Genomic DNA, 22951 nt, shown 5'->3' with positions numbered 1-22951 from the left:
GTCTCTTTCATTTTTCTCTGGGAATCCCCACAACCTCCAAAAACAGTAGTCTGCACATATGGATACTCAATGAACGGTACTGACAGAAAGAACATATGCTAAGATGAAAGCCCTTTCTTGGAGAGAACTGAATTACTTTACCCAATATATCTGTAAATGGCAACAGCATTACTTTTAAAAACTGTTTTTAAATATACATGTAGACGAAAGTATGTATCACAAAATCATTTAAATACATCACAGTGAATAAGGTAGTCAATGAACTTCAGAAATTCTTTTTTTTTTTTTTTTTTTTTGAGACAGTCTCGTTCTGTTGCCCAGGCTGGAGTGCAGTGGCACAATCTCAGCTCACTGCAACCTCTGCTTCCTGGGTTCAACCAACTCTCATGCCTCCTAAGTAGCTGGGATTACAGGTGCACGCCACCACACCTGGCTATTTTGTGTATTAGTAGAAACAGGGTTTCACCATGTTGGCCAGGCTGGTCTCAAACTCCTGACCTCAGGTGACCTGCCCACCTTGGCCTCCCAAACTGCTGGGATTACAGGCATGAGCCACCACACCTGGCCAAGGAATTCTTATATTACAAAATCTTACCTCTTCAAAAACAGCAGCTTTGTTTACTTTTTCCCTTGCAATGTCACAGATTTTCAAGATTCCCAGAGCAAAAGCCTTCATAGCAGGATCTTCTATAAAGTCTGGATTATGAATGTAAAGGCACGTAAATACTGTCTGTGCCAACGAATGGCCTTCTAACCATGTTATCTATAAAGAAACAAAAGTGTATATATTTAAGGTAATAAAATTGAGTCTGCAAAGTCTAAACTGATCCTAGAGTCAAAGGCCAGAGCACCATAGACCCAAATAAGATTAATCACAAGACTTAAAAAAAAGACAAGTTAGAATTCACTTTCATTGACTAACATTTTTCAAGTGTCTATGGGAATCACTGTCGTATGTAAATCAGTTTGCAACGTATTAGAGATTAATGAAATTAAGACTGCCTCTTTATGTAGCATCCAAAAGAAATCAAGTCCACAATGTAGTCAATAAAAAAATCCATAAACTGGAAAATTCACAATTGTAGAACTAACCAGATCCTTAGACACTCATCGAACTTTATAATCCTTACCACCACAACCCAGCCAACACCATATCTCACCTAGATTATCGGAAGAAACTAGATAGGTTTTCCTGCCTCCCATCTCTAATTTAATACCCCCAAGTAGAGATCTTTCTAAAACACTAAGAGAATCGTTTTATACTATTTTACTGAGTGACCACTATATGTCTGGCACCATGTACTAGAGGTTGGGAATACCAACAACAGGCAAAACTGGGTAAGTACTGTGTCCCAAATATTATGCCAGGTTATTTTCAAATATCTCTCATTTTTTCCCAGCACGTTGAGAAAGGTGGTATTTTTCTCCTTTTACATGTAAAGAAACAGAGTAAGAGTTTAAATCATTTGCCCAAGTTTATAGTTATTTTTTCACTAAAGCCCAAGAATTCTGCAACAGAGTAAGACATATGCTACTGCATTGCAAAATGACAAATGTTTGTGAAAAACTTATGATTAAGGTGTGTATTTGGTATTAACTACTGTGCAGAAGAGAGACTTTCCAGACTAAAAACCATCTGCCTTTTAAAGTCCAAATTTTTAAACACAGTCCCAAGAGTCTCACAGAATAGTTCCTCAACTTTGGCAAAAACCCTCCCTCTGTTTACCTTTCCCTCCTTCTCCACCACTCTCCACTTATCCCACACTCCTCCTACTTGGCTCCCTGACAGACTTCAGCCTTAAGCAGCTATCTATGATTTTCCAAAATGAACATTTCCACATTGCCATGCTCATGCAATATACCTCTTTGCCTACTAAACCATGAATTTTCCTGTCATACGCCTACCATTCTTTAGTACCTCACACCAACATTACTTCCTTTCTACAGCCTTTCTTACTCTCCCAGACATAATTAACTCCTCCTCTCTGTTCCCATAGCACCATTATAAAATCATTTTCATGTTGTCAGAATTGTTTATTCACATGTCTGTTCCCAGCAATCCTTTGACTCTTTTCTTTACTCTCTTTTCTTTACTCCACCCACTAGGACTGTAAACTGCTAAAAGGTAATAAAGAAATCTTTGAGGGGGTAAAGAGACAGCTTTGGAAGACGAAGGATCAGGATTAAGATTCTGGCAAGGGCCCTCCCAAGCAACACAACCATAGACAGTAAGATAGTACAGATATCTAATAAAGCTCATGTAAAACGTAAGTGAAAACTGTACATATAAAACACCTAATACAACTACACACACTGGCAATCAATCAATAAACGTTGAATGAACAAATGAATAAATTTTACGTATTTCTAAGGACAATGATTTAATGTCAATTTAAAAGAAAGGGACGGTCAGAGAGCAGGGGGGAGAGGAAAGCAGTACAAATGAGAATTTCTCCACAAACAATACTTTCCAGGGAAAACATAATTCAGCATATACAAATCACTAAAAAATTTTCTTCTCAGAAGATGGCCAATTTACCACAATTTATCCTAGATTAGAAAAAATCTCTCCAAAGCCATTGTATAGCTCTCTTTTGTTTCAATTCCATGTTTATTTATGAAACCTTCCAATTACAGACTTATTGCTTGAGTAACTTGAGAACGAAAAGGGTATTATGAACAATGGCTACAATATTATCTTCACTGAAAAGAAAATATCCCTTCTCCCAGAAAATTAGAATGTAAAATCAAGTAGATGACCAGATGAAATGCTATTACCAGGCCTGCCAATCTTATACACAGCTTTACTAGGCCAAGTATTACATTTATTTCATACTCAACATTAGTGTATAGGCTTTTAAATCACAAGATTCAGGTAAATCAGTTTTTAAATTAACCAATAGTCTTAATTCCATTCTTACCAAACAGCAAAAACATGTATCCATAATCCCTATCAGTTCAGGCAAGGTGAGATCTTTAATTTTAATAGTGCCATCCTAAAAAGGAGGAAGAATGTGACATATAAGCAGAATTTTTTTTAAACATGGTTACTATGTATAGTAGCATTCTGGATTTCTAACATTCAATATTTAAAAACAGCAATTCTAAGAAAATGCTATCTATCATCTGATAAAACTATCACACCAAATTAACTCTGTATTCTTAAAAACTATATCGTCTTATAAATTTTATTTTTAATTGACAATAATTGTAAAAACAATATATCTTAGGTCTTCAATAAGAAAAATCTAAACAATAAAGGCCTTTATATAAAATGAAAAGCCAAATCAACAAGTATTTTAAAAGCAGTTCAAACCAGCTTTAAGTATTAATATAAATCATTTTAATGACCCAAAACTACTTAGAAAGAAAACTAAAGATTTTTTAAAACACTTCTCTTAAGTTAGTTAACTATATTACTTGCAAATTTTGTTTACAATATTCATTTGCTCAGCAAACCTTTCTTTATAAAATATGTAAAATCAAACTCTATTGCAAGTATAAATGAATTTCTAAAGCAACTTTAAATTCACTACAAGTATTTCACTTGTGTAAATTTACTTTTATGTATTAACATATTAATACACAAAATTTAACCCCAAGCCAATTTTCCTATTTGAATATATAGTCAAATGCTTTCAAAAGTTAATTTTAAAAGTACACAAATGCACAAATTTAGAGCAAGATTTTAATGAAGACTTTAATTTTCAGATTTTAACATATAAAAGTTGTAACTAATTCTTGTTTATATACTTGAGCTGCTTTGAAGGAAATAGACTTTAAGTTAATACAACGTTTCATGTCATTATTAAGTACAATGTTTTAACATAAAATAACAAAAGATAAAAAGAAACACAAAAAGTACAATGGTGACTACCTTGATAGCTTGTTCAAAATTGAGAACTTTTCGATTAACTTGGTTTCCAATCATGCCAGCATCCATCTTGGGATCCATCATTTCAATAGCAGACATGGCTTCAAAAAGACCAAATCTGCAAATAAAAAAATTGAGCATAGATTGTTTTTGAGCCAGTAAGCTTATTCATGTTTTCACAACCGTATAAAATTATACTTTTAATAACTAAAGTATTCTATGTATTCAGTCTTCTCAACTTGCTAAACACTTCACTTCAATTAACTATTGATTGATACAAAAATTATTTCATGTACTTGCCACTCAAATGATTTTACATGCACTGTGAGGAAGAAAAAGATTTCTGCCGGGCGTGGTGGCTCACGCCTGTAATCCCAACACTTTGGGAGGCCGAGGCGGGTGGATCACCTGAGGTCAGGAGTTCAAACCAGCCTGACCAACATGGAGAAACCCTGTCTCCACTAAAAATACAAAATCAGCTGGGCATGGTGGCGCATGCCTGTAATCGCAGCTACTTGGAAGGCTGAGGCAGGAGAATCGCTTGAATCCGGGAGGCAGAGGTTGCGGTGGGCTGAGATCGCACCGCTGCACTCCAGCCTGGGCAACAAGAGCAAAACTCCATCTCAAAACAAAACAAAACAACAACAAAAAAAGAAATATTTAAGATTTCTGTGGTCTCACACTAGACCTAATAAAGAATTCTCGGGGCGGGGCCCAGCAATCTATGCTTTAGTAAGCCCTCCAGATGATTCTGTCGCACGCTCAAATCTGAGAAGAACTGAATTTCAGATTCTACTTCCCCTTCCCCACAACCACAATGTCCAATCTTGTCTACTTACTAATTAAAAGTTTCGTATTCCTAACCTTGGAAATTGAGCCTGGTCATGGCAGTATAGGAACTGGGGCTACATATAGGCATATAAACATGAACAAGTGTTTCCACTTATTTTGTTTTTCCAAGGTGCTATGGTTTGAATGTGGTTTGCCTCCACCAAAATTCATGTTAAAACTTGATCCCCAATGTGGCAGTGTTGAGGCCTAGTGGGAAGTGTCTGGGGCATGGGGGAGAATCCCCATGAATAGATTAAAGCCCTCCCAGGGAGGTGAGTTCTTGCTCTCCCAGGAATGAATTACAGTTTACCCTTTCACAACATGTGTTTGGACTGCATGAGTCCACTTAGACAAAGGTTTTCTTGCACCTGCGCCACCAGAGACTGCAAGACTAACCTCCTCTTCCTTCCTCAGTCTACTCAACATGAATATGACAAACATGAAAACCTTTATGATGATCCACTTAACGAACAGTAAGTATATTTTCTCTTCCTTATAATTTTCTTCATAACATTTTCTTTTCCCTAGTTTATTGTAAGAATACAGTATATGGCACATATGACACACAAAATATGTGTTAATCAACTGTTTATCAGTAAGACTTCCAGTCAATGACAGGCTACCAGTAGTTAAGATTTTGGGGGAGTCAAAGGTTTTATGTGGAATTTTTACTGTAATGGGGTGGGTTGGCACCCCAATCCCCAAGTTATTCAAGGGTCAACAATACCATCCAAGAGGGTGGGTTGTTTTAAAGACTCTGACTTCCTCAGTTTCTCTTTCTTGCATCATCCCCTGCCATGTGATCTCCTCGCACCACACGCCATTCCCCGCTGCTCCCCTTCTGCTTTCCAACATGAGTTGAAGCAGTCTAAAGCTCTCACTAGATGCAGTTGCCCAATCTTGAACCTTCCAGTCATCAAATAAATCCTCTTTATAAACTCCCCAGTCTCAGGGATTCAGCTACAGCAACACTAAACTGACTAAGACACAGGGACTGTGTTAAATAAACCTCTTTATAAACTCCCCAGTTTCAGGTATTCAGCTATAGCAACACTAAACTGACTAAGACACAGGGATTCTCATTTACTTTTATCTAGGCACTTAGTCACCCAATTTCTGGTTATCAACCAACCTATCACATATGACATACAATTGATACCTTTTCTTCAAGAAATTCCACGTTCATTACATCTGCTCTCCAGGAAAGGACCATAAGTTAGTTTCCCCAGGTATAACCGTTTCACATCACAACTAGGGTCAGCTGCCCCAAAACAGCTCATCAAAGTTAAAAATATATTTATAATTAGTTTTGTTTTCACAATTTTGAAATGCAAATTTACTCAAACTTCAGGGAATATCACTCCACATGAGAAAAAAAAAGACTGAAATATTACACTACACTATTTTCAAAGAATACTTACAGCTTATCATGAAGTAGTTCTCCCAACTTTAATTCTAAAAAAAAAGAAAGAAAAATCCTTTTAATTCTAAGAAAAAAAAGACATTAGCACCTGAAAAAATGTGCTTGTATTACTTTAAAATTCATTTTCTAAGAAATACTTACTTCTACTCCATTACTAATATAATGCATTCTATGTTGCGGGAAGTCAGGGACCCTGAACGGAGGGACCAGCTGAAGCCATGGCAGAAGAACATAAATTGTCAAGATTTCATGCACATTCATTAAGTTCCCCAAATTAATACTTTTATAATTTCTTATGCCTGTTTTTACTGCAATCTCTGAACATAAACTGTGAAGATTTCATGGACATTTACCACTTCCCCAACAATACTCTTGTGATTTCCTATGCCTGTCTTTACTTTAGTCTCTTAATCCTGTCATCTTCGTAAGCTGAGGATGAACGTCGCCTCAGGACTCTGTGATGATTGTGTTAACTGCACAATTGTTTAAACAATATGAAATCTGGGCACCCTGAAAAAAGAACAGGATAACAGCGATGCTGAGGGAACAAGGGAGATAACCATTAGGTCTGGCTGCCTGCGAGCCGGGCGGAACAGAGCCATATTTCTCTTCTTTCAAAAGCAAACAGGAGAAATATCGCTGAATTCTTTTTCTCAGCAAGGAACAGCCCTGAGAAAGAGAATGTGTGCCTAGGGGGTGGTCTCTAAAATGGCGGCTCTAGGGACATCTGTCTTTTACAGTTGTAGATAAGGGATGAAGTAAGTCCCAGTCTCCCATAGTGCTCCCAGGCTGATTAGGACGAGGAAATTCCCACCTAATAAATTTTGATCAGACCGGTTGTCTGCTCTCAAATGCTGTCTCCTGATAAGATATTATCAACGACAATGCCTGCCAAAACTTCATTAGCAATTTTAATTTCGCCCCGGTCCTGTGATCTCGCCCTGCCTCCATATTTGCCTTATGATATTTTATTGCCTTGTGAAACATGTGATTTCTGTGACCCACACCCTATTTGTACACTCTCTCCCCTTTTGCAAATCACTAATAAAAACTTGCTGGTTTTGCGGCCTGGGGGGCACCACAGAACCTGCCGACATGTGATGTCTCCCCCGGACACCCAGCTTTAAAATTTCTCTCTTTTGTACTCTTTCCCTTTATTTCTCAGACTGGCAAACACTTAGGGAAAATAGAAAAGGACTCACATCAAATTATTAGGGGCAGGTTCCCCCAATAATTCTGTACAGTAAGTACTTATGTAAATACAAAAGAATACTATAAATCAAGTGGTTTAAGAAAAAAAAAATAATACTTTTGAGAATAAGTGACCCATCACAGGCCATAATATTCCAATCAGAATTATCAACCCCATTTTTAAAAATCACTAGTATATTTCCCCAAGTAAACTTTTACATAGAACTGACTGTTACTTCTCAAGTTTTTAAACCATGTTACCATAATCTAATTTCTTCTGTTCCAGTAACAATGTCAAAACCATTTTTTTAAATCCTATTGTATTTAAATTATATAGAAAACACTTGAGTAAATAGGTAATCAAAACAGTGTTCAATCACTATAAAGCAGTGGTCCTCAACCTCGGCTGCATATTAGAGTCAACTGAGAAACTTTTGAAATCCCAAAGTCCAAGCAGCAGCCCAAACCAATGAAATCTAGAGCTGGGAACTATACAGTGGTTTTAGAGCACTCCAGATTATTTTAATACGCAAGTAAGTCAGAAATCACTGCTAATAGCATGTTAAGTAAATTAAATATTGATGGCGGCCAGGCACAGTGGCTCACACCTGTAATCGCAGCACTTTGGGAGGCCAAGGTGGGTGGCTCATGAAGTCAGGAGATCGAGATCATCCTGACTAACACGGTGAAACCCTGTCTCTACTAAAAATACAAAAAAACTAGCCCGGCATGGTGGCGGGCGCCTGTAGTCCCAGCTACTCAGGAGGCTGAGGCAGAAGAATGGCGTGAACCCGGGAGGCAGAGTTGCAGTGAGCCGAGATCGCACTACTACTGCACTCCAGCCTGCGCAGCAGAGCGAGACTCCATATGGGGAAAAAAAAATTTATGGCTAAATCCTGTGGAAGGTGTAAGCAGTTTTCTGAACTGTAGCCAATCTTCCTTAGCCAACCGTAAGTTAAATAACATTAATTTTTAACAGTTCCAGATACTGAAACATTAGAATCATGTATAAAAATACAACAATAATCCCAGCACTTTGGGAGGCCGAGACGGGTGGATCACGAGGTCAGGAGATCGAGACCATCCTGGCTAACACTGTGAAACCCCGTCTCTACTAAAAAATACAAAAAACTAGCCGGGCGAGGTGGCGGGCACCTGTAGTCCCAGCTACTCAGGAGGCTGAGGCAGGAGAATGGCGTGAACCCGGGAGGCAGAGCTTGCAGTGAGCTGAGATCCGGCCACTGCACTCCAGCCTGGGTGACAGAGTGAGACTCCGTCTCAAAAAAAAAAAAAAAAAAAAAAAACAATAAGGCTGAGGCTGGTGGATTACCTGAAGTCAGGAGTTTGAGACCAGCATGGCCAACATGGTGAAACCCCATCTCTACTAAAAATACAAAAATAGCCAGGTGTGGTGGTGGGTGCCTGTAATCCCAGCTACTTGGGAGGCTGAGACAGGAGAATCACTTAAACCCAGGAGGCGGAGGTTGCAGTGAGCCGAGATTGTGCCACTGCACTCCAACGTGGGTGACAAGAGGAAGACTCCATCTCAAACAAAACAAAACAAAACCAAACAACAAAACATAGAACACATACTAGTAATCCAGCAATTCTCAAAGAGTGATCTGGGAACCCAGGAGCCTGCAATGTTAAAATTACTTTGATAATCATCCCAAAACATTCATTGTCTTTTTTTATTGTGTTGACACCTGTATTAATGATGCAAAAACAATGACAGGAAGGCAAAAAGACACGGAGGGCAAAACTGCTGCAGCTTCAGCACAAATCAAGACAGTGGCCCCAAGCTAAACTAATCATGTACTCTGCACTTCCATGCACTTATGGCTAAAAAAAGGCAAAAATTTTCTTCAATCTAAGAATGCCCTTGATGATCACTATTCATTAGGAAAGTGCAAATTAAAATTACAATGACACCACCTTACACACATTAGGATGGCTACTACAAAAAAAAAAAACCCTGCAGAAAATAAGTGTTATAAGGATGTGTAGAAACTGAAACCCTTGTGCACTGCTGGCAGGTTTGTAAAATGGTTGAGACACTGTGGAAAACAGTATAGCAGTTCCTTAAAAAATTAAAAACAGGACAGATGCAGTGGCTCACACCTGTAATCCCAGCACTGTGGGAGGCCAAGGCGGGAGGACTGCCTAAGCCCGCGAGTTCAAGACCAGCCTGATCAACACAGTGAGACCCTATATCTACAAAATATCTTCTAAAATTAGCCAGGCATGGTGGTGCACACCTGTAGTCCTAGCTACTGGGTAGGCTGAGGTGGGAGGATTGCTTGAACCCTGTAGTTTGAGGTAATAGAAAGCCACAAAAGAACCACTGAACTCCAGCCTGGGTGACAGAGCAAGACCCTGTCTCTGAAAAAAAAAAAAAAAGAAAGAAAAAAAAATTATACAGAATTACCATATGATCCAGCCAGTTCAAATTCTGAGCATATACCCAGAAAGACTGAAAACAGAGTCTCAAAGAGGTCCTTGTATGCTCCCGCTCACAGTAGCTTTATTCACAAGCACTGAAACACGGGAAGCAACCAAGGGCCCACTGACAGATAAATGATAAGCCATGGCATACACATACAATGGAATATTACTCAGTCTTAAAAAGGAAGGAACTTCTGACATGCTACAACACAGACTAACCTCGAGGACATTATGCTAAGTGAAAAAAGCCAGGCACAAAAAGACAAATACTGTATGAGTTCACTTAAATGAAATACTTAAAGTAGTCAAAAATAATACTGTAGGGCCAGGCGTGCTAGCTCATGCCTGTAATCCCAACATTTTGGAAGGCCAAGGGAGGCAGATCACCTGAGGTCAGGAGTTTGAGACCAGCCTGCCCAACGTACTGAAACCCCATCTCTACCAAAAAAAATACAAAAATTAGTCAGGCATGGTGGTGGGTGCCTGTAGTCCCAGTTACTTGGGAGGCTGAGGTGGAAGAATCACTCGAACCAGGAAGCAGAGGTTGCAGTGAGCTGAGATTGCGCCATTGCACTCCACCCTGGGCAACAGGGTGAAATTCTGTCTCAAAAAAAGAAACAAAAGTCATAGTGTAGACTGCTGGTTGCCAGAGAATGGGGAGAGGAATGATGAAGAGTTACCATTTGTTTAATGGATAGAGAATTTTAGCTTCACAAGATAAGAGTCCTGGATATGAATGGTGGTGATGTTAGCAAGACATTACAAATGTATTAAATACCAGTGAACTGTACGTTTAAAAACGGTTAAGCTGGTTAAAAAAAAATTTCTCGAGACAGGTCTCACTCTGTTGCCCAGGCTGGAGAGCAGTGGTGCTACCACAGCTCATTGCAGCCTTGACCTCCCAGGCTCAGGTGATCCTCCCACCTCAGCCTCCTGGGTAACTGGGACTACAGGTGCAAACCACCATGACCGATTAATTTTTTGTATTTTCTTACAGAGATGGGGTTTCGTCATGTTGCTCGGGTTGGTCTCAAACTTCTGAGCTCTAGTGATCTGCCGCCTTGGCCTCCCAAAGTGCTGGGATCACGGGCATGAGCCATCATGCCTGGCCTAAGATTGTAAATATTATGTTAAGTTTATTTTAACACAATAAAAAAGCTGGGGAAAATAAAAGAACAACCTTGATAAAGCAGTAAACATTACTCTCAGGGCCAGGGTGCAGTAACTGAGGTACCTACAGAGCAAAATGTATTCACTTTTAGTTCTTGCTTTCTTAAATTTTGCACCGTAAGGTACCTCACTCACTTCACCCTAGCACCAGCCCTGATTAATCTTACTCAGTTTCAACCTTGTATAAGTTGTTAAATATTCTACTTGAAAAAATGGGAAGCAGACAAACACTTCTGCTGCACATCAAAGAAAGACAGTTGTCTTGGGGAAAAACATTTGCACAGCGAGGCGCAGTGGCTCACCCCTATAATCCCAGCACTTTGGGAGGCCGAGGCAGGTGGATTACTGGAGGTCAGGAGTTCAAGACCAGCCTGGCCAACATGGTGAAACTCTGTCTCAACCAAAAATACAAAATTAGCTTGGCATGGTGGCATGCGCCTGTAATCCCAGCTACTCTCAGGAGGCTGAGGCAGCAGAATTGTTTGAACCCAGGAGGTGGAAGTTGCGGTGAGCTGAGATCGCGCCATTGCACTCCAGTCTGGGCATAAAGAGCAAAACTCCATATCAAAAAACAAAAACAAAACAAAAACCAAAACAAAAACACTTGCACAATTATTACAGAACACTACTTTTACCTGAAAAAACAAAAACAATCAACAGACTATGTTATTCAGACTTGAGAATGTAGCATTTTTTTTAAAAAAAAATGAGTCTGTCACTTCAAGAAAAACTGACGATATCTGTTGCCAATAATAAAATTTGAGCTTTCAAGCAAAAACTAAAATTTTGGAAAATATGTATCTGCCACTGCAAGTCTAACAATTTCCCAAAACTTAGAAGAGCTTTAATATTGTATAATGAAACATGTTAACAATTGGAAGATCTAGCCAGGCGCGGTGGCTCACGCCTGCAATCCCAGCACTTGGGGAGGCCGAGGCAGACGAATCACTAGAGGTCAGGAGTTCCAGACCAGCCTGGCCAACATGGTGAAACCCCGTCTCTAGTAAAAATACAAAAATTAGCCAGGCGTGGTGGTGAACACCTGTAATCCCAGCTACTCTATTCAGGAGGCTGAGATAGGAGAATCCCTTGAACCCGGAGGCAGAGGTGACATTCAGCAGAGATTGCGCCACTGGACTCCAGACTGGGTGACAGAGCAAGACTATGCCTCAAAAACAAAAAATCTGGAAGATCTGCATAACTTACTGAAACAATATTTTCCAAATGGCAATGCACGTTACAAAATCAGGCATGGATTAAAAAGCCACTCAAAGTTCAAGAAAGAGCAATGAATTTTAATGTAACAGAGCATAAAGAGTCCATTGATAGGGTTTCAGATTCCAGACTGCAACTAACCTTTAAGAAATGACCACCTGTCAAGTTTCTGGAGTATCAAAGAGGAATATCCAAAATTATCTGAAGATTCCTCCATTTTTCAACTACATATTTGGTGAGGCCAGATTTATGTAAGATACTTCAACCAAAACAACATGTGGCAACAGACTGAATTATAGAAGCAAATACGAGAATTCAGCTGCCCTCTGTTATGCCAGACATTAAAGTGATTTGCAAAAATGTCAAACTCTACTTTTCCATATTATTTTTTGTTTTGGAAAATACAATTATTTCTCAATAAAAAAATACTATTATTTATGTTAACATGCAATGGGTTGTTTTTTTGTTTTTTTGTTTTGAGATGGCGTCTCACTCTGTTGCCCCAGCTGGAGTGCAGTGGCGTGATCTCAGTTCACTGCAACCTCCATCTCCCGGGTTCAAGCAATTTTCCTGCATCAGCCTCCCGAGTAGCTGGTACTATAGGTGCACACTGCCACACCCGGCTAATATTTTTGTATTTCAGTAGAGGTGGGGTTTCACTGTGTTGGCCAGACTGGTCTTGAAGCTGACCTCCAGTAATCCACCCGCCTCGGCCTCCCAAAGTGCTAGGATTACAGGCGTGAGCCACCATGCCTAGCCCATCATCGTTTTTAAATGGATATTTTTTAAATGCCTCAGTTTTAAATTCTAATAATCATCTATATATATAAAATACACATATAGACTGTAATTTTTAAAACTATAATGGGGTCCTAAGACTGAAAAGTTTGGAAACTGCTATAATAATCTATCATGTATTTAGGGTAAATGTGGGTACCAAATAGCTTCATCAAACTTAAAAACACCCCACAGATCTAGAAGCAAGTCAATCACTCTTCGCCTTGGTTTCCTCATCTGTAAAATGAAAGGTTAGACCAGATGACTTGTAAGATTCCTCAGAACTTCAGCAATGAGGGGTGCAGTGGCTTACACCTGTAATTCCAGCACTTAGGGAGGCCAAGGCGGGTGGATCACCTGAGGTCAGGAGTTCGAGAACAGCCTGGCCAAAATGGTGAAACCCTGTCTCTACTAAAAATACAAAATGAGCCGGGTACAGTGGCACATGCTTGTAATCCCAACTACTTGGGAGGCTGAGGCATGAGAATTGCCTGGACCCAGGAGGCGGAGGTTACAGTGAGCTGAGATTGCACCACTGCTCTCCAGCCTGAGCAAAAGGAGCAAAACTCCATCTCTAAAAAGAACTTCAGTAATCGTATCTCTCACTATTAAACTTTATAGACAGTAAACTTAAGAATTTACTCATGAAGCACAGTACAAGCACCCCCCTGCATGATCAATGACTGAACACAGAATCATGATCTTGTATAGCACTATAGAATTGAGTAAACTGGGCCTTATCCAACCAAGCAGCATTCCTCAAAAAATTTAATGAGAAGGATAATGTTTCAAATTATCATTAGCCATCAGAGCAATGACATCATCACACATCATTTAGCCTCTGAAAAACTCCACCGTACACTAATAAGAGAGTAACAGTCAAAAAGGCAAGTACCTTTTTAGTATTACCACCAAACTGTTTCAACTCTGCATATCCTGCAAAACAGTCTTGGGGATCCTAGCAATTCTAGATGACACCAAACTACTAAAGTGAGGGTAACATGATAAACTGTTTTTTTTTTTTTTAAAGTTACTTCTACTTTTAAGTTAAAGCCTTAAGAAGGCTCAATAGTATACAGCTTACCCCACTCAGAGCAAAGGGAAAATCTGATATGAGGAAAACTGGACTCAAGCCATAGATGTAATGATTCAAAATTAAAAACATCGCAGGAGAAAAGAAAAGTGCAATGAAAGATCTAGAAGATGAAGTTGAGGAAAAAGACATTAAAAAATAGGGAAAAAAGGGGTCAGGCACAGTGGCTCACACCTGTAATTCCAGCACTTTGGGAGACTGAGGTGGGTGGATCACAAGGTCAAGAGTTTGAGACCAGCCTAGCCAACACTGAAACCCCGTCTCTACCAAAAATACAAAAATCAGCCAGGCATGGTGGTGGGCGCCTTTAGTCCCAGCTACTCGGGAGGCCAAGGCAGGAGAATTGCTTGAACCCGGGAGGTGGAGGTTACAGTGAGCAGAGATTATGCCATTGCACTCCAGCCTGGGCAACAAGAGTGAAACTTTATCTCAAAAAAAAAAAAAAAAAAAGAAAAACAGGGAAGAAAGGATAAGAAAAAAATAGACGGAACAAGTTTAGGAGATTCAATATCCAAATAAAAGACATTCCATAAGGAGAGTATAGGAAAAACAAATAGAATAATTCAAGGATGCTTCCTAGAACTGAAGCATTCAAGTGAAAAGGCTCCAGACCACTGTGAAAGTTCTGGACAAGGATGACAAACAGAAGATCCTAAAAACTTATGTATGAAAAAGGTATCAAGGCCAGGCATGGTGGCTACCACCTGTAATCCCAGCACTTTGGGAGGTTGAGGTGGGTGGATCACCTGACGTCATGAGTTCAAGAGCTGGCTGGCCAACAGGGCGAAATCCTGTCTCTACTAAAAATACAAAAATTAGCTGAGCATGTGGCAGGCGCCTGTAATTCCAGCTACTCGGGAGGCTGAGGCAGGAGAATCGCCTGAACCCGGGAGATGGAGGTTGCAGTGAGCTGAGATCGTGCCATTGCACTCCAGCCCAGGCAGCAAGCGCGAAACTCCATCTCAAAAAAAAGAATAAAGGTATCAACATATAACCTTCACGTGTATCATAATGTCATCAGATTTCTTAATAGCAAAAGATCAATGGACAATGCCTTCAAAATTCTCAAAGGCACCCAGACATAGTATCAGTCAAGTGGGAGGACAAAATAAAGACATTTTCAGATATTAAGAGCCTCAAAACATTTTATCTCCCATGCACTTTACTCAAGAAGATAATAATGATGTCCAGTTAAAACAAGAAAGAAAAGACACCCCAGACTGATGAAGAAAGGAAGATCTCAGAATGAAGTTACATACTAGGTACAAAAGGCAATAAGCCTAGATTGCAGTTAAGAGGATCAAGAAGAAAGTTCTGTAAGGAGATGACATCAATAGGCTATCCAATGAGTCTGTATGTCTTATGGAGATTTAGACAACTGGTAAAGAGTCTGAAGTAGAATTAATGATAAGTACACCAATTTTTGGGTAAAAATTTTTGTGTAAAACAGAAGTAGTATGCAGGAAAGAAAAAGTAGTAATAGTTTTACTGCTTGGCTCAGCTATGAATAATATTTGCATATCCACAGTGTAGCTACCTATAACTATAGGGGGTTAAGTCCATAGATACAGGCGAAACTGGGAATCAAGGGAATCAAAAAGTAGTATAAAAGCATGCTACCCAAAACCAGCAAGATAAATATCGAAAGAATCAGCTAAAAGGTGGAACATGGTATCTTCTAGGGACTCCTTTTTTATTAACTAAAGCTCCTAAGATGAAGCAAGATACACTACGGGTGATGAAGGGAAAATCTGGTAAGAGCCCTCAAACTGCATCAAAGGGCCCACTCACACTGCCTGCTCTATGTCAATGCTAGTTGCTAAGGATGTTAAGTCCAGTATCCATATGTTCCTTTCCTGAAGAATTCAGGGTTTGAGAAGTTAAGTGACAGCTGAACCTTCTTGAAAGTAATCTAAGCCGGGCGCGGTGGCTCAAGCCTGTAATCCCAGCACTTTGGGAGGCTGAGACGGGCGGATCACGAGGTCAGGAGATCGAGACCATCCTGGCTAACACGGTGAAACCCCGTCTCTACTAAAAATACAAAAAACTAGCCGGGCGAGGTGGCGGGCACCTGTAGTCCCAGCTACTCCGGAGGCTGAGGCAGGAGAATGGCGTAAACCCGGGAGGCGGAGCTTGCAGTGAGCTGAGATCCGGCCACTGCACTCCAGCCTGGGAGACAGAGCCAGACTCCGTCTCAAAAAAAAAAAAAAAAAAAAAAAAGTAATCTAAATGCAGTGAACTTGATATCTAAATGCAGTGAACTTGCAGCATTATTGATATTTTGAGGAGGGTAATTATTTGTTTGTGGGGGCTGCCCTGTGTGTTGAATTGAATGAACAGTACACCTGGCATGTACTTGTTAGATGCCAGTAGCACCACCTCATATACACCGTGACAATCAAAAATGTCTCAAGACATTAAAGTCCCGAGATGAAAAATCACCCCCAGTTGAGAACCACTAATCTAAAGTGTTCCAAAAATGCCAGTGCTGGCCATCTTGCCCATGCCCCACCTCTGATAACATTCTGGATGGCACAGAACAAGGAAAACAATTTTACAGGTTGCCTAGATCTTTTGCCAGGACAATTTCCACCCATCCATCCTTTTCCTCTTAGAATCAAGTGCTAACAAACAGTAAATTCCTAGAACAATGACTCTCACCCCACATGTATGGGAGTGTGGGGGGCAAAAAAGATGTCACTGAAAGTTTCACAAAGAATTTGTATTTTTTTCCAAAATGTTTAAAAGCGATGTAATCAGTTCAATGATAATCTTAAAAAAAAATCACAGAATATTCCAGATCACCTAGATAATAACATTATAATCAAGTATCAACATAATCTCAGTGTCCATGCTTGTGGTTCATGATCATGCTGGTTACAGGCAATTCCCCAAAATGACAGCATTTTATGCACTGCAGTGGTTCTCAAACTTCTCTAGTCCCAGACCCAAATATTCTCCAGTATGAAGAAACAAGGCCTTACAATATTCATTTATTCTTCAAACAAATATATGTATTGAGCACCTACAAATGTTCTTGGTGAGAGAAGACAAAAAAGAAAGGAAGAGCAACAAGAAGCTTAAGCATCCCAGGTTTTACAAGAGGCAAGAGAAAGTGTAAAAGGAATTTTCCTAAAGTACTAAACAAGAACTGCAGAAGATGAATGGATACGGAAGGCCTTAACCAATGGTGCTGGTAATAAAAACTGACTACAGAGGAATGAACAAAGCCAGGAATGCCAATCTTGTGGCTTCCGTGGGCCACACTGAAAGAATAATTGTCTTAGGCCACACATAAAATACACTAACGACAGGTGATGAGCTTTAAAAAAAAAAAAAAAAAATTGCAAAAAAAATCTCGTAACGTTTTAAGAAAGTTTACAAATTTGTGTTGGGCCACATTCAAAGTCATCCTGGGCCACATGCAGCCCTTGAGCAGTCGGTTGGACAAGCTTAAACTAAGCCGTCAAAGAGAGAAAATGGAAGGAGAGATTGGGCCCATATCCTCCTAGATTAAAACATAAAAAGAATGGAAGTCAGCACAGCAGATTTTGGATTACTTCTGGACTCCAGATACCACTGGCGCCATCATCCTAGGAGAGAATGTTGCTATCCATAGTGTGGGAGAAGGGAATCTGGTGGGCAGCAGCAGGAGGAGTTTATGTCATATGATCATTTATGTGTAAGTGAAATTCCCAAGTTGTGGGTTTATAATTGAGAAAGCATCTAAATATGAAAACCCAAATGGAATAGGTAGAAAAATGAGATAGTTTAAATTAGGCAAGGTTTCCTAGAGAAGGAAAGCCTAGAAGCTGGGCACAGTGATTCACACTTATAATGCCCACACTTTGGGAAGCTGCGGCGAGAGGATCCCTTAAGGCCAGGAGTTTGGGACCAGCCTACGTAACATAATGTCTCTACAAAAAAACAAAATAAGCCAGGCATAGAACATGCCTGTAGTCTCAGCTACTCAGAAGGCTGAGATGATAGGATTGCTTGAACCCAGCCTATAGTCAAGGCTATAGTGAGGAATGATCATGGCATTCTATGCACTTCAGCCTGGGTGACAGAGCAAAACCCTAACTCTAAAAAGAAAAAAATTTTTAATTTATAATTTTTTTTTTTAAAAAAGCCTAGAAGTGTTACTTAAAATAATCACATATTTCCTATCAGGCAAAACAACAGTCATGACTAAATTACAAATAATTTAGAAAAGAAAAAAATAAGAGCCTCAAGAGTAGTTATAGGGAACGTGTGCCACCTGCCTAGTAGGAAATAAAATAAATCATAAAAGTTAAAAGTTTGTATTTGATTCAGGACTTTAAAGAGCCACTAAAAGAATAAGTACAAATGTGCATTAAAAACAACTTCGTCATCAGTATGCAGACTATTTTGTGGTACTAAAAAAATCACCAGAGTCTAGCCAAATGCCATTACATTGTCACCAAAGGGGAGAGATCACTGCAAGTTAAAAGAAAGAATGTAATCATATCTGTTTTAAATTTAGTTTTTAGAAAGTCACTAGAACAGAAGCCTAAACCATAATCAAGACTACGAATCTGATTATTCCAAGAAGGGAAAATAAATACCACAGGCTCAAGAACTGCCAACAGTCTTTAGTTCTAAATCTATATATGAAGATTAATTCTACATCAATTTTTTTTAGTTCCAAGAAGGATACCTCACATTTGTGCCACTCAACACAGTGCAAGAGCTAATTATGGAAGAGTTAATAGGATGGCATGATGTTGTCCACAAAATGGCATGCCACCCCCTCTCTATCCACAGTGAAGCATGGATTAAACTTTATCTCCCACTCAAGGTTCCTTCACAAAGAAATAAGGCTAATTTATGATATAACTAAAAGGCAAGCCAAAACATCTCTCCCACCAGTATTCTAAACTGCTTTCTTGGGTTCAATTTTTCTTACAATCAAAAACAAGTAGAGATGTATATACGAAAGCAAGCTGCAAGACTAAAATTAAGAGGACCTCTATAGTTGTATTTCATTGAGACTAAATTCTGCAGACCTGTGATTTTCAAACTGTGGTATGCAACAACCCTGGTGAACATCATGTCCCACAGGATTCAAAGACACAGGATAAAAATTTGCACAGCTGCCTAATAGCAAATTAATGTGATGATGTAGGAAGCAAAAGACCGTTAACATAAATGAAATGTAAGTGTTCACCTCAAACAACAAACATGTTGTAAAATGCAAACTTTTCCATGAATTTCTAAGATAAAACAGGATTATTATAAAGATATCTTGTATCTACGAATTAAGATACTTTGAACTCTACCCATAAGATCTGAGAAGGAGAGGTTGAGAAGCAGTGTACATGCTCACTCTCCTCTGCAGTCACCAAAAGTTTTAAGGAACACATCATCTCTCATGTTTCTTTCACCTCTCTAGCAACATGAACTTATTCATTCTCATGTTACCCTTCTCCATTCTGTCAAGGCCTAGTCCAAGGCCTCAACGCCCTAATCTGGGCTGAGTGCAAAACCTTGTCTAAGGTTATAGATTCTTTTCATCCTAATCCATCATAAATTATGCTAGTAAACTTCTTTATATGCTTTCAACTCTAAATTAAATACTTTGAGTAACAACAGTTACCATCATTGAATGCTACTACAGATCCAGTACTTTATATCCACTGTCTCATTTAATCCCCAAAATTCTCTAAAGAAGAAGTTCTGTTTTCCAGAGTAGAAAACTAAGATTCAGATTAATTAAACTCCAAGGAAACTGAACTAGTAAGTGACAGAGTTAGGACTCCAGCCCATATCTGACAATAAAGCTTACTACATTACTTACTGAGAAACTACTCCGTCCAAGCCACTGTACTGATCAAGGGGAATAAACTTTCAATCTTATGCTCAAATCCATTAAAAAACTCCTACTGTCTATAAAACTAGCTCAAACTAAAAAAACAAAAACAAACAGAAAATATCAATGGCACTAAAGACCCTCTATAATTTCCAGCATTGAAAACTGTTTTGTGGCCAAGCAAAATTACTTCTTGTTCCCCTAACATAAAATCCTCACCGAACTCTGACTCATATAGTTCATCTCAGTCTAGAATAACTCTGTCACCTCCCCTCATAAAAACTCTCTCTCCTTAAGGCCCAACCCAAGCCATATATCCTTCAAAAACCTTCCCTATTTAGGTTAATAATTACAGCCCCTAATAGAGATTACTTAAAAATCAGTGCAAGATGACAGATATAATCCACTTAATAGTCTAAGATCTCTGAGCACAAAAACTACACTGTAACTTGACACTGCTTTGTCTCTTCCTTAGATAGACATATATGGGCAGTCACCCAACCCCCAGTCTTATGTTCTTTCCACTGTCTCACTGAGGCTATAAAAAGTGATCTCAAAACAAAGGATGGCACATGATTTACCATTTTGCTTATACATAGCTGGCTCCCTCTCCACCTGCAGCTGCCCCAACTCTTTACTCCTCCTCTTCAGAGCACTATTCAAACACACCCCAACTATCATCAAAAGACCTAAGCTGCCTGAGACAATAGGAGCCATCAGGTGTGAATTCCTTCATCGGTCCTCCTCTGTCACTCAGAAACATACTTTTATCTTCATCCTAACTTCAGTCCTTCCTGTCTCAGTGTATCCCTATGCTTTTCCCCAATTTCTCTACCATCTCCTTGATCTCATCCTCTCTTTAACGTTCAAGCTCTCACTCCAGTATTTGTTCCTTTCTCTTCAGTCTCTCCCTAGACTCTTCCTCCTCAACCAACAAGCATGTTCATTTCCCCATTTATTCCTGTTTATTGAATTTACTATGTGCCAGGAACTGTTCTGTGTACTAGGGTTACAGAGTTTATATTCCAGTGAGTGAGACTGAAAATAAACAAGAAATAATTGAAAATTATGGCTTCTGAAAAAGATAAGCTGTATGAAGAAAATAAAAAGCGATTCAACTGAGGTGGAATTGCAGAGGAGAGAATGAGGGGTTGTTTTGAGGTCCTCACCAGGGAGGTAACACTTAAGAAGAGCTGTGTGAAAGTGAGGGGCAAAGCAATTTAAAAGAGAGAAAACAAAAAATGCAAACACCTGGGAGAACCACTTTGGTGTGCATCACGAAGAGATAAAAAAGACCTGTGACTGCAATGTAATAAGTCTGGCAGGGGCGGTGGCACATAAATGAAACCTGAGTGGCAGACAGGGACCAGATTTTATAGACCCATAGGGAAGGAGTTTGGATTTTATTCTACCTGCAACAGGAAGCCACTGGATGATCTTAAGCAAGGAATGATGTGATTTCATCATTCTGAAACCTCAAACATACAAAAATACCACCATCTTTTAGATTAACAAAGTGTTTTCCACAGTTAGAAATTACTGCTCTAACCTGTTAAAGAAAAATTCAATGTTAAAAAACTTTGTTAACATCTGTATTTAATGCTATATCAAATATATGCTTGCTTTAAAGTTAAAATTAGAGGATACAGAGTAAGTATGGCTAACAAACTCAACAAACCACACTCACCTGTTGATTTCATCGAATGAGGTAAGTTTAGAAAGCACAATAGTCATTCTACCCCTCTCAGATGTTGAACTTCTAATCCAAAAATCAGACTCACCTCGACAAGCTTCTTCAAAATCTTGGGTAATGTCCACCCAGTTTGTATTGCTTTTTTCCATTTTTTCTGGCATACTGAGCTCCCATCCTGAATCATCATCATCTACAGAAGCTTTCATAACCATTATGCCTGTAAAATTAATACTGATGTAAGAGAGAGGATGTAGCTTTCAGGGCAAGAGTATTTGCAGAAATGTGTGTTTAAGTATGGGATGAAGTCTTACTAAACTCTTTAAAGCAGAACTCTTCTGAGTCTAAGGACAGTACTGCAAAGAATAATCTTAATGCAATCAAATCTCACGTCAATTAACAATCCTGCTGCTTATTTACTATTAGCCCACCACCTACCAGGACCCATAAATACTTTGCCCTCCTACCGTTTAAGAAGAAAAATTACAAACCATCTCACCACTGGCCCGAAAAGAACTCCAGAGCTTCCAACTTTCAATAATAGCCACAAATGACCAAAGCACTATTCAGGGTCCCCTCTCGCAGCCCAGGACCCCATGCGGCAACTACCGAAGTCAATCAAGGCAGCCCTTCACCTGGCCAGAGCTCGCTGGGACCTTTCCCGGGCCAGGGCCGGCCCGGACCCAGGCAGAACCCCGCCGGGAGGAATGAGGAGCCGGCAGGCACCGCAGGGTCCCAACGGCCGGGCTTAGGGCCACGGCACACCTGAGGCGGGCACCCGCTTCCCTTCCGCCCCGCCCGGGTCAGCCCGGCCCAGCTCCGGTCCCACTCGGCGCGTAAGCAAGGACAGAGCTGTCGCCGCGCTGGAGGGCGGGCACGTCCGGCGCCGGACCGTCGCCTCGGCAACACCGGGCAAGGCCGGGGCCTCGGCGGACAGCGGGCACTGGAAAGCCCGCGGCTCCTACCTGACGCGCAGCGGGAGGGCCGGGACAGCAGGGTGACCTAAGGTCCCCAGGGCCCGCCACACGCGCGGGGGGCTGCGGCTCTTGGACACAAGAGCGACAGGGTTTCAATGGCTACGCAGGGGCGGTCCCTACCTACTTCTCCCGTGGTCACCCGCGCCGCCACGCACTGTCCGGACCACGGAAATAACGACACCGACTCCGCCGCCGCCGCCTCCTCCCCTCTCAGCCCAGCACGACCGGCGGCGTGCACGCATGCGTACGCCAGGGGCGCGCGACCCCGCCCCCTCTCCCTTACTCCCGGGACTTCGCGCTCCCCAGCCACACCCCCTCCCTCGCCACCGCCTCCGTTCGGCCGACGGCGGCCGCCTTCTCTTCTCGCGAGATTAGAGACGATCGCGAGACCGGAAGTTATCTTCTTTTTCCACCCTCTGTGGGCGCCCTGGG

General features: G+C 40.5%; 1 protein-coding gene across 5 annotated transcripts in view; it reads right to left on the bottom strand.

Moving 5' to 3' along the window:
- Window positions 1-22764, bottom strand: part of NAA35 (N(alpha)-acetyltransferase 35, NatC auxiliary subunit) — an 89061-nt gene extending 66297 nt beyond the window's left edge. Inside the window, exons 1-6 of one of the 5 annotated variants that reach the window (XM_030919292.1) lie at window positions 22644-22764; window positions 21634-21762; window positions 6127-6160; window positions 3878-3992; window positions 2922-2996; window positions 596-763 (exon numbers count right to left, since the gene is read on the bottom strand). In XM_030919292.1, coding sequence (XP_030775152.1) covers window positions 596-763; window positions 2922-2996; window positions 3878-3992; window positions 6127-6160; window positions 21634-21762; window positions 22644-22761 — 639 coding nt within the window. In that variant the 5' untranslated portion in view covers window positions 22762-22764. The other 4 variants (XM_010378069.2, XM_010378072.2, XM_030919293.1 and 1 more) reach the window with 4 other exon arrangements.
- Between the last annotated feature and the right edge of the window lie 187 nt (window positions 22765-22951).

Source organism: Rhinopithecus roxellana, chromosome 16, assembly GCF_007565055.1.
Source record: "Rhinopithecus roxellana isolate Shanxi Qingling chromosome 16, ASM756505v1, whole genome shotgun sequence".
In the NCBI taxonomy this organism is placed as follows: Eukaryota; Metazoa; Chordata; class Mammalia; order Primates; family Cercopithecidae; genus Rhinopithecus; species Rhinopithecus roxellana.
Note: the sequence above shows the minus strand (reverse complement) of the source record. Positions and strands in the feature narration are given on the sequence as shown.